General features: G+C 47.2%; 1 protein-coding gene across 4 annotated transcripts in view; it reads right to left on the bottom strand.

The window, feature by feature from the left end:
• Positions 1-13,301, bottom strand: part of LOC139412871 (tensin-1-like) — a 192,228-nt gene that overhangs the window by 90,425 nt on the left and 88,502 nt on the right. For 3 of the 4 annotated variants that reach the window (XM_071159664.1, XM_071159662.1, XM_071159663.1), the window contains exon 3: positions 1,106-1,147. Coding sequence is in view for 1 of the 4 variants with exons in the window: in XM_071159660.1 (XP_071015761.1) it covers positions 1,106-1,147; positions 1,282-1,308; positions 2,923-2,943 (90 nt within the window). In the remaining 3 variants the exon portion in view is untranslated. Of the gene's footprint in view, positions 1-1,105; positions 1,148-1,281; positions 1,309-2,922; positions 2,944-13,301 lie in introns of all 4 variants that reach the window. The other variant, XM_071159660.1, reaches the window with a different exon arrangement.

Here is a 13,301-nt window from a genome sequence, read left to right as displayed (position 1 = left end):
ATATCTCTCAGTACAGATATTTGTAGACAGTCCCACAGCTCAACTTACACCAAACCCGGGGTAGGTTGTGTCAAGAGACCACTTTTTTCAGACAACCCATGTTTTCAAAACTGTAACGTTTACATGAATTCTGATTATTCCCAGGGATACACAACATCCTGAAATATATGTAGATATCTTTATTAGAAAGAAACCTATATTTCTCTTGACGGAGTGATGCTGAAAATTCAAAAATGGCTCAACTTACCCCATTCTCCCCTAAACAAATGTATGTGTACAGTTTGTGTGTAAAGATGCTACAAGTGCATATAAGGTAACTGCATCCTAAATAACACAGGGTCCATCCATCCACAAATTGATCAGTCATCCTAAATAACACAGGGTCCATCCATCCACAGATTGATCAGTCATCTTAAATAACACAGGGTCCATCCATCCACAGATTGATCAGTCATCCTAAATAACACAGGGTCCATCCATCCACAGATTGATCAGTCATCCTAAATAACACAGGGTCCATCCATCCACAGATTGATCAGTCATCCTAAATAACACAGGGTCCATCCATCCACAGATTGATCAGTCATCCTAAATAACACAGGGTCCATCCATCCACAGATTGATCAGTCAGTCAGTCAGTCAGTCAGTCAGTCTGTCAGCAGCAAACAATTACAGCTGTAGTCCACGTCTGGGTGACATCTGCGTTCACAGACTCATGTCTACTGGGTACATACAGTAGAGTACAGTATGGCTCAACAACGTCCACTGAAACAGTGAGGTGGGAGACACTGCAGTGCTTTCCATGTTCTCTGCCTCCAGGGGGTGTTTTAATAGTGTCCTTACGTCAACCTCCGTGAAAATAGTCTGACAACATCACAGCTGTCCACGAGCTTTATGGAGCTGATCCCACATCTGAACAGTCAAGGGGTCAAGCATAACTATTTTGGGGTCACCTCCATACAATTAGGACACCTCTGACACTACAGTACATCACACTGCCCAGACAAGCCAGAGCTTCTGTAACATGCCTCCTGATGTATAGGCTGATAACTGTTGCAAATACCAATCATCAACATCACAGAAGTATGAAAAGAGAGAGGCTTACCGGAGTTTCTACATGCTTCAACGGCAGCTGAGGAGTGGCCGGCTGAAGTGAGAGAGAGATGGAGATCAGGTGAGTATATACCATTATTTGTTTCTCCTTTATCTCTCCATGCAGGTTCATCTGATTCAATCACTTTGTCAAGAGAGACGAGGTCCAGACCTGGTTGTGCTACTCACCCGTGAATTAAGTGAAGCAACTGACCTCTGTCACATCGAATGGTAGAACAGAGACAGGGAAAAAGAGCAAGAGAAAGAGAGGAAGGGAGAGAAGAAAAGCAGCTGTGAAGGTTCTTTTATAGAACTCTGTCCTCCCTGAACGCTGTTAATGATCCACCTGAGACACACTGCCATTCCATTAACCCTGAGAGGAGAACATGAGGGCCTTGGGCCTGCTCACTCACACACACACACACACACACACACACACACACACACACACACACACACACACACACACACAGACATGCACACATGCACGCATGCACACATGCACGCACACACACACTCCCTGCTAACACGTACATAATTTGTTGCTGTGTGTGTGCATCAGTTTAAGTGTGTGTGTGTGTGTGTTTGTGTAGAAGCATCAAGTATCAGTAAACAGTGTGTGTGTGCGTGTGCGTGTGTGTGTGTGTGTGCGCGCGCGTGTGTGTGTAGAAGCATCAGCAAACAGTGCGTGTGTAGAAGCATCAGTAAACAGTGTGTGTGTAGAAGCATCAGTAAACAGTGTGTGTAGATGCATCAGTAAACAGTGTGTGTGTAGAAGCATCAGTAAACAGTGTGTGTGTAGATGCATCAATAAACAGTGTGTGTGTAGATGCATCAGTAAACAGTGTGTGTGTAGATGCATCAGTAAACAGTGTGTGTGTAGATGCATCAGTAAACAGTGTGTGTGTAGATGCATCAGTAAACAGTGTGTGTAGATGCATCAGTAAACAGTGTGTGTAGATGCATCAGTAAACAGTGTGTGTAGATGCATCAGTAAACAGTGTGTGTGTAGATGCATCAGTAAACAGTGTGTGTGTAGATGCATCAGTAAACAGTGTGTGTGTAGATGCATCAGTAAACAGTGTGTGTGTAGATGCATCAGTAAACAGTGTGTGTAGATGCATCAGTGTGTTTAAGTCAATATTGAAACAGGGAGATTGATAGCAGTTAACTCTCCATCAGTCTAACATGCTCCTCATAGGAGTGGGCATCAGGACATGATGATGAAAACATAAAAACCCACTCCAAACCATTGAAATGAGCAGGTTTATTGAGTGTTTACATTTGTATCATGTCTTATGGTGTCCCACTCTCATAGCTACAGAACTATCTTTAGGGAAAGCATGCTACCATGCTAAAAAGGCATGGGAGGGAAAAAATGCAGAAGGCTCAAAATAAACATCTGTAGCACTGTTTTAAAAGCCATGGGAGTCAAAACAGACACAGTCCACAGGGAATCAGCACAAATGTGTGGATGTGGACTGTTTGGATTAGTAGAACATTCGGTCGTGACCAGGGGTTGGGGTCAATTCCTTTTCAAGTCAGTCAATTCAGAAAGTCAACAGAAATGCCAGTTCTAATTCCCAGCATTTCTCTGGGAGACCAACATGGAATTAGAATTTGTACATTTCAGTTTACTTCCTGCAGTGAAATGGAATTGACCCCCTCACCATGGCACTCAAAGTTGCTTAATGCAGAAACGGTTTGTCATGAAGTCAAAGCACCAGACTATTTTTTGCCTCCCTGACGCAAGACAAGGTGCTGTGGACTAGAGCACCCTCTAGGGGACAAAAAGTAGCATTACACCGCTTTTTATTTCTCTCATCTCACCCAAGGAGGATCAGTGGACGGCTAAAGGAGGGAGGGAAGGAAGGAAGGACAGAGGGAAGGAAGCCATTCAAGACATTTCAATACTATACGGACATAGCCCCTAGAATAGGTAAAAAACTTCAGAGTTGAACATGAACTTCTGACCCTGTGAGTGATTATTCTCAGAACAATCCCAGGACGTCACATAGACGTGAGTGAGGAGAACCTGGGGTCACAACTCTGTTTGGTGTACCTTCACACGTCATACGTTCATAACACACACACACACACTTTAACCGACGGATGGGGGTATTCCATTACTATAGACTGTCAGAAGAATAACACACATACTGAGAAACCACTCTGTATGTGACATTGTGTAGAGATTACCCCCTAACCAACCACTCTGTGTGTGACCCTGTGTAGAGATTACCCCCTAACCAACCACTCTGTATGTGACCCTGTGTAGAGATTACCCCCTAACCAACCACTCTGTATGTGACCCTGTGTAGAGATTACCCCCTAACCAACCACTCTGTATGTGACTCTGTATAGAGATTACCCCCTAACCAACCACTCTGTATGTGACCCTGTGTAGAGATTACCCCCTAACCAACCACTCTGTATGTGACCCTGTGCAGAAATTACCCCCTTACCAACCACTCTGTATGTGACCCTGTTTAGAGATTACCCCCTAACCAACCACTCTGTATGTGACTCTGTATAGAAATTACCCCCTAACCAACCACTCTGTATGTGACCCTGTGTAGAGATTACCCCCTAACCAACCACTCTGTATGTGACCCTGTGTAGAGATTACCCCCTAACCAACCACTCTGTATGTGACCCTGTGTAGAGATTACCCCCTAACCAACCACGCTGTATGTGACCCTGTGTAGAGATTACCCCCTAACCAACCACTCTGTATGTGACCCTGTGTAGAGATTACCCCCTAATCAACCACTCTGTATGTGACCCTGTGTAGAGATTACCCCCTAACAACCACTCTGTATGTGACCCTGTGTAGAGATTACCCCCTAAACAACCACTCTGTATGTGACCCTGTGTAGAGATGACCCCCTTACCAACCACTCTGTATGTGACCCGGTGTAGAGATTACCCCCTAACCAACCACTCTGTATGTGACCCTGTTTAGAGATTACCCCCCTAACCAACCACTCTGTATGTGACCCTGTGCAGAGATTACCCCCTTACCAACCACTCTGTATGTGACCCTGTTTAGAGATTACCCCCTAACCAACCACTCTGTATGTGACTCTGTATAGAGATTACCCCCTAACCAACCACTCTGTATGTGACCCTGTGTAGAGATTACCCCCTAACAAACCACTCTGTATGTGACCCTGTGTATAGATTACCCCCTTACCAACCACTCTGTATGTGACCCTGTTTAGAGATTACCCTCTAACCAACCACTCTGTATGTGGCCCTGTGTAGAGATTACCCCCTAACCAACCACTCTGTATGTGACCCTGTACAGAGATTACCCCCTAACCAACCACTCTGTATGTGACCCTGTGTAGAGATTACCCCCTAACCAACCACTCTGTATGTGACCCTGTGTAGAGATTACCCCCTAACCAACCACTCTGTATGTGACCCTGTGTAGAGATTACCCCCTAACCAACCACTCTGTATGTGACCCTGTGCAGAGATTACCCCCTTACCAACCACTCTGTATGTGACCCTGTGCAGAGATTACCCCCTTACCAACCACTCTGTATGTGACCCTGTTTAGAGATTACCCCCTAACCAACCACTCTGTATGTGACCCTGTTTAGAGATTACCCCCTAACCAACCACTCTGTATGTGACTCTGTATAGAGATTACCCCCTAACCAACCACTCTGTATGTGACCCTGTGTAGAGATTACCCCCTAACAAACCACTCTGTATGTGACCCTGTGTAGAGATTACCCCCTTACCAACCACTCTGTATGTGACCCTGTTTAGAGATTACCCCCTAACCAACCACTCTGTATGTGACCCTGTGTACAGATTACCCCCTAACCAACCACTCTGTATGTGACCCTGTGTAGAGATTACCCCCTAACCAACCACGCTGTATGTGACCCTGTGTAGAGATTACCCCCTAACCAACCACTCTGTATGTGACCCTGTGTAGAGATTACCCCCTAATCAACCACTCTGTATGTGACCCTGTGTAGAGATTACCCCCTAACAACCACTCTGTATGTGACCCTGTGTAGAGATTACCCCCTAAACAACCACTCTGTATGTGACCCGGTGTAGAGATGACCCCCTTACCAACCACTCTGTATGTGACCCGGTGTAGAGATTACCCCCCTAACCAACCACTCTGTATGTGACCCTGTTTAGAGATTACCCCCTTACCAACCACTCTGTATGTGACCCTGTTTAGAGATTACCCCCTAACCAACCACTCTGTATGTGACTCTGTATAGAGATGACCCCCTAACCAACCACTCTGTATGTGACCCTGTGTAGAGATTACCCACTAACCAACCACTCTGTATGTGGCCCTGTGTAGAGATTACCCCCCAACAAACCACTCTGTATGTGACCCTGTGTAGAGATTACCCCCTTACCAACCACTCTGTATGTGACCCTGTGTAGAGATGACCCCCTAACCAACCACTCTGTATGTGACCCTGTGTAGAGATTACCCCCTAACAACCACTCTGTATGTGACCCTGTGTAGAGATTACCCCCTAACCAACCACTCTGTATGTGACCCTGTGTAGAGATTACCCCCTTACCAACCACTCTGTATGTGACCCGGTGTAGAGATTACCCCCCTAACCAACCACTCTGTATGTGACCCTGTTTAGAGATTACCCCCTAACCAACCACTCTGTATGTGACCCTGTGCAGAGATTACCCCCTTACCAACCACTCTGTATGTGACCCTGTTTAGAGATTACCCCCTAACCAACCACTCTGTATGTGACTCTGTATAGAGATTACCCCCTAATCAACCACTCTGTATGTGACCCTGTGTAGAGATTACCCCCTAACCAACCACTCTGTATGTGACCCTGTGTAGAGATGACCCCCTTACCAACCACTCTGTATGTGACCCGGTGTAGAGATTACCCCCCTAACCAACCACTCTGTATGTGACCCTGTTTAGAGATTACCCCCTTACCAACCACTCTGTATGTGGCCCTGTGTAGAGATTACCCCCTAACAAACCACTCTGTATGTGACCCTGTGTATAGATTACCCCCTTACCAACCACTCTGTATGTGACCCTGTTTAGAGATTACCCTCTAACCAACCACTCTGTATGTGGCCCTGTGTAGAGATTACCCCCTAACCAACCACTCTGTATGTGACCCTGTACAGAGATTACCCCCTAACCAACCACTCTGTATGTGGCCCTGTGTAGAGATTACCCCCCAACAAACCACTCTGTATGTGACCCTGTGTAGAGATTACCCCCTTACCAACCACTCTGTATGTGACCCTGTGTAGAGATGACCCCCTAACCAACCACTCTGTATGTGACCCTGTGTAGAGATTACCCCCTAACAACCACTCTGTATGTGACCCTGTGTAGAGATTACCCCCTAACCAACCACTCTGTATGTGACCCTGTGTAGAGATTACCCCCTTACCAACCACTCTGTATGTGACCCGGTGTAGAGATTACCCCCCTAACCAACCACTCTGTATGTGACCCTGTTTAGAGATTACCCCCTAACCAACCACTCTGTATGTGACCCTGTGCAGAGATTACCCCCTTACCAACCACTCTGTATGTGACCCTGTTTAGAGATTACCCCCTAACCAACCACTCTGTATGTGACTCTGTATAGAGATTACCCCCTAATCAACCACTCTGTATGTGACCCTGTGTAGAGATTACCCCCTAACAGCCACTCTGTATGTGACCCTGTGTAGAGATTACCCCCTAACCAACCACTCTGTATGTGACCCTGTGTAGAGATGACCCCCTTACCAACCACTCTGTATGTGACCCGGTGTAGAGATTACCCCCCTAACCAACCACTCTGTATGTGACCCTGTTTAGAGATTACCCCCTTACCAACCACTCTGTATGTGACCCTGTTTAGAGATTACCCCCTAACCAACCACTCTGTATGTGACTCTGTATAGAGATGACCCCCTAACCAACCACTCTGTATGTGACCCTGTGTAGAGATTACCCCCTAACCAACCACTCTGTATGTGGCCCTGTGTAGAGATTACCCCCTAACAAACCACTCTGTATGTGACCCTGTGTAGAGATTACCCCCTTACCAACCACTCTGTATGTGACCCTGTGTAGAGATTACCCCCTAACCAACCACTCTGTATGTGACCCTGTGTAGAGATTACCCCCTTACCAACCACTCTGTATGTGACCCGGTGTAGAGATTACCCCCCTAACCAACCACTCTGCATGTGACCCTGTTTAGAGATGACCCCCTAACCAACCACTCTGTATGTGACCCTGTGCAGAGATTACCCCCTTACCAACCACTCTGTATGTGACCCTGTTTAGAGATTACCCCCTAACCAACCACTCTGTATGTGACTCTGTATAGAGATTACCCCCTAACCAACCACTCTGTATGTGACCCTGTGTAGAGATTACCCCCTAACCAACCACTCTGTATGTGACCCTGTACAGAGATTACCCCCTAACCAACCACTCTGTATGTGACCCTGTGTAGAGATTACCCCCTTACCAACCACTCTGTATGTGACCCTGTGTAGAGATGACCCCCTAACCAACCACTCTGTATGTGACCCTGTGTAGAGATTACCCCCTAACAACCACTCTGTATGTGACCCTGTGTAGAGATTACCCCCTAACCAACCACTCTGTATGTGACCCTGTGTAGAGATTACCCCCTTACCAACCACTCTGTATGTGACCCGGTGTAGAGATTACCCCCCTAACCAACCACTCTGTATGTGACCCTGTTTAGAGATTACCCCCTAACCAACCACTCTGTATGTGACCCTGTGCAGAGATTACCCCCTTACCAACCACTCTGTATGTGACCCTGTTTAGAGATTACCCCCTAACCAACCACTCTGTATGTGACTCTGTATAGAGATTACCCCCTAATCAACCACTCTGTATGTGACCCTGTGTAGAGATTACCCCCTAACAGCCACTCTGTATGTGACCCTGTGTAGAGATTACCCCCTAACCAACCACTCTGTATGTGACCCTGTGTAGAGATGACCCCCTTACCAACCACTCTGTATGTGACCCGGTGTAGAGATTACCCCCCTAACCAACCACTCTGTATGTGACCCTGTTTAGAGATTACCCCCTTACCAACCACTCTGTATGTGACCCTGTTTAGAGATTACCCCCTAACCAACCACTCTGTATGTGACTCTGTATAGAGATGACCCCCTAACCAACCACTCTGTATGTGACCCTGTGTAGAGATTACCCCCTAACCAACCACTCTGTATGTGGCCCTGTGTAGAGATTACCCCCTAACAAACCACTCTGTATGTGACCCTGTGTAGAGATTACCCCCTTACCAACCACTCTGTATGTGACCCTGTGTAGAGATTACCCCCTAACCAACCACTCTGTATGTGACCCTGTGTAGAGATTACCCCCTTACCAACCACTCTGTATGTGACCCGGTGTAGAGATTACCCCCCTAACCAACCACTCTGCATGTGACCCTGTTTAGAGATGACCCCCTAACCAACCACTCTGTATGTGACCCTGTGCAGAGATTACCCCCTTACCAACCACTCTGTATGTGACCCTGTTTAGAGATTACCCCCTAACCAACCACTCTGTATGTGACTCTGTATAGAGATTACCCCCTAACCAACCACTCTGTATGTGACCCTGTGTAGAGATTACCCCCTAACCAACCACTCTGTATGTGACCCTGTACAGAGATTACCCCCTAACCAACCACTCTGTATGTGACCCTGTGTAGAGATTACCCCCTAACCAACCACTCTGTATGTGACCTGGTGTAGCGATTACCCCCCTAACCAACCACTCTGTATGTGACCCTGTTTAGAGATTACCCCCTAACCAACCACTCTGTATGTGACCCTGTGTAGAGATTACCCCCTAACCAACCACTCTGTATGTGACCCTGTTTAGAGATTACCCCCTAACCAACCACTCTGTATGTGACCCTGTGTAGAGATTACCCCCTAACCAACCACTCTGTATGTGACCCTGTTTAGAGATTACCCCCTTACCAACCACTCTGTATGTGACCCTGTTTAGAGATTACCCCCTAACCAACCACTCTGTATGTGACTCTGTATAGAGATTACCCCCTAACCAACCACTCTGTATGTGACCCTGTGTAGAGATTACCCCCTAACCAACCACTCTGTATGTGGCCCTGTGTAGAGATTACCCCCTAACAAACCACTCTGTATGTGACCCTGTGTAGAGATTACCCCCTAACAACCACTCTGTATGTGACCCTGTGTAGAGATTACCCCCTAACCAACCACTCTGTATGTGACCCTGTGTAGAGATTACCCCCTTACCAACCACTCTGTATGTGACCCGGTGTAGAGATTACCCCCCTAACCAACCACTCTGTATGTGACCCTGTTTAGAGATTACCCCCTAACCAACCACTCTGTATGTGACCCTGTGCAGAGATTACCCCCTTACCAACCACTCTGTATGTGACCCTGTTTAGAGATTACCCCCTAACCAACCACTCTGTATGTGACTCTGTATAGAGATTACCCCCTAATCAACCACTCTGTATGTGACCCTGTGTAGAGATTACCCCCTAACCAACCACTCTGTATGTGACCCTGTGTAGAGATGACACCCTTACCAACCACTCTGTATGTGACCCGGTGTAGAGATTACCCCCCTAACCAACCACTCTGTATGTGACCCTGTTTAGAGATTACCCCCTTACCAACCACTCTGTATGTGGCCCTGTGTAGAGATTACCCCCTAACAAACCACTCTGTATGTGACCCTGTGTATAGATTACCCCCTTACCAACCACTCTGTATGTGACCCTGTTTAGAGATTACCCTCTAACCAACCACTCTGTATGTGGCCCTGTGTAGAGATTACCCCCTAACCAACCACTCTGTATGTGACCCTGTACAGAGATTACCCCCTAACCAACCACTCTGTATGTGGCCCTGTGTAGAGATTACCCCCCAACAAACCACTCTGTATGTGACCCTGTGTAGAGATTACCCCCTTACCAACCACTCTGTATGTGACCCTGTGTAGAGATGACCCCCTAACCAACCACTCTGTATGTGACCCTGTGTAGAGATTACCCCCTAACAACCACTCTGTATGTGACCCTGTGTAGAGATTACCCCCTAACCAACCACTCTGTATGTGACCCTGTGTAGAGATTACCCCCTTACCAACCACTCTGTATGTGACCCGGTGTAGAGATTACCCCCCTAACCAACCACTCTGTATGTGACCCTGTTTAGAGATTACCCCCTAACCAACCACTCTGTATGTGACCCTGTGCAGAGATTACCCCCTTACCAACCACTCTGTATGTGACCCTGTTTAGAGATTACCCCCTAACCAACCACTCTGTATGTGACTCTGTATAGAGATTACCCCCTAATCAACCACTCTGTATGTGACCCTGTGTAGAGATTACCCCCTAACAGCCACTCTGTATGTGACCCTGTGTAGAGATTACCCCCTAACCAACCACTCTGTATGTGACCCTGTGTAGAGATGACCCCCTTACCAACCACTCTGTATGTGACCCGGTGTAGAGATTACCCCCCTAACCAACCACTCTGTATGTGACCCTGTTTAGAGATTACCCCCTTACCAACCACTCTGTATGTGACCCTGTTTAGAGATTACCCCCTAACCAACCACTCTGTATGTGACTCTGTATAGAGATGACCCCCTAACCAACCACTCTGTATGTGACCCTGTGTAGAGATTACCCCCTAACCAACCACTCTGTATGTGGCCCTGTGTAGAGATTACCCCCTAACAAACCACTCTGTATGTGACCCTGTGTAGAGATTACCCCCTTACCAACCACTCTGTATGTGACCCTGTGTAGAGATTACCCCCTAACCAACCACTCTGTATGTGACCCTGTGTAGAGATTACCCCCTTACCAACCACTCTGTATGTGACCCGGTGTAGAGATTACCCCCCTAACCAACCACTCTGCATGTGACCCTGTTTAGAGATGACCCCCTAACCAACCACTCTGTATGTGACCCTGTGCAGAGATTACCCCCTTACCAACCACTCTGTATGTGACCCTGTTTAGAGATTACCCCCTAACCAACCACTCTGTATGTGACTCTGTATAGAGATTACCCCCTAACCAACCACTCTGTATGTGACCCTGTGTAGAGATTACCCCCTAACCAACCACTCTGTATGTGACCCTGTACAGAGATTACCCCCTAACCAACCACTCTGTATGTGACCCTGTGTAGAGATTACCCCCTAACCAACCACTCTGTATGTGACCTGGTGTAGCGATTACCCCCCTAACCAACCACTCTGTATGTGACCCTGTTTAGAGATTACCCCCTAACCAACCACTCTGTATGTGACCCTGTGTAGAGATTACCCCCTAACCAACCACTCTGTATGTGACCCTGTTTAGAGATTACCCCCTAACCAACCACTCTGTATGTGACCCTGTGTAGAGATTACCCCCTAACCAACCACTCTGTATGTGACCCTGTTTAGAGATTACCCCCTTACCAACCACTCTGTATGTGACCCTGTTTAGAGATTACCCCCTAACCAACCACTCTGTATGTGACTCTGTATAGAGATTACCCCCTAACCAACCACTCTGTATGTGACCCTGTGTAGAGATTACCCCCTAACCAACCACTCTGTATGTGGCCCTGTGTAGAGATTACCCCCTAACAAACCACTCTGTATGTGACCCTGTGTAGAGATTACCCCCTTACCAACCACTCTGTATGTGACCCTGTGTAGAGATGACCCCCTAACCAACCACTCTGTATGTGACCCTGTGTAGAGATTACCCCCTAACAACCACTCTGTATGTGACCCTGTGTAGAGATTACCCCCTAACCAACCACTCTGTATGTGACCCTGTGTAGAGATTACCCCCTTACCAACCACTCTGTATGTGACCCGGTGTAGAGATTACCCCCCTAACCAACCACTCTGCATGTGACCCTGTTTAGAGATTACCCCCTAACCAACCACTCTGTATGTGACTCTGTATAGAGATTACCCCCTAACCAACCACTCTGTATGTGACCCTGTGTAGAGATTACCCCCTAACCAACCACTCTGTATGTGACCCTGTACAGAGATTACCCCCTAACCAACCACTCTGTATGTGACCCTGTGTAGAGATTACCCCCTAACCAACCACTCTGTATGTGACCCTGTGTAGAGATTACCCCCTAACAAACCACTCTGTATGTGACCCTGTGTAGAGATTACCCCCTAACCAACCACTCTGTATGTGACCCTGTGTAAAGATTACCCCCTTACCAACCACTCTGTATGTGACCCGGTGTAGAGATTACCCCCCTAACCAACCACTCTGTATGTGACCCTGTTTAGAGATGACCCCCTAACCAACCACTCTGTATGTGACCCTGTGCAGAGATTACCCCCATACCAACCACTCTGTATGTGACCCTGTTTAGAGATTACCCCCTAACCAACCACTCTGTATGTGACTCTGTATAGAGATTACCCCCTAACCAACCACTCTGTATGTGACACTGTACAGAGATTACCCCCTAACCAACCACTCTGTATGTGACCTTGTGTAGAGATTACCCCCTAACCAACCACTCTGTATGTGACCCTGTGTAGAGATTACCCCCTTACCAACCACTCTGTATGTGACCTGGTGTAGCGATTACCCCCCTAACCAACCACTCTGTATGTGACCCTGTTTAGAGATTACCCCCTAACCAACCACTCTGTATGTGACCCTGTGTAGAGATTACCCCCTAACCAACCACTCTGTATGTGACCCTGTTTAGAGATTACCCCCTAACCAACCACTCTGTATGTGACCCTGTGTAGAGATTACCCCCTAACCAACCACTCTGTATGTGACCCTGTTTAGAGATTACCCCCTTACCAACCACTCTGTATGTGACCCTGTTTAGAGATTACCCCCTAACCAACCACTCTGTATGTGACTCTGTATAGAGATTACCCCCTAACCAACCACTCTGTATGTGACCCTGTGTAGAGATTACCCCCTAACCAACCACTCTGTATGTGGCCCTGTGTAGAGATTACCCCCTAACAAACCACTCTGTATGTGACCCTGTGTATAGATTACCCCCTTACCAACCACTCTGTATGTGACCCTGTTTAGAGATTACCCTCTAACCAACCACTCTGTATGTGGCCCTGTGTAGAGATTACCCCCTAACCAACCACTCTGTATGTG

This window comes from Oncorhynchus clarkii, chromosome 7, assembly GCF_045791955.1.
Source record: "Oncorhynchus clarkii lewisi isolate Uvic-CL-2024 chromosome 7, UVic_Ocla_1.0, whole genome shotgun sequence".
Classification (NCBI taxonomy): domain Eukaryota; kingdom Metazoa; phylum Chordata; class Actinopteri; order Salmoniformes; family Salmonidae; genus Oncorhynchus; species Oncorhynchus clarkii.
This window is presented reverse-complemented; position numbering and strand designations above follow the sequence as displayed.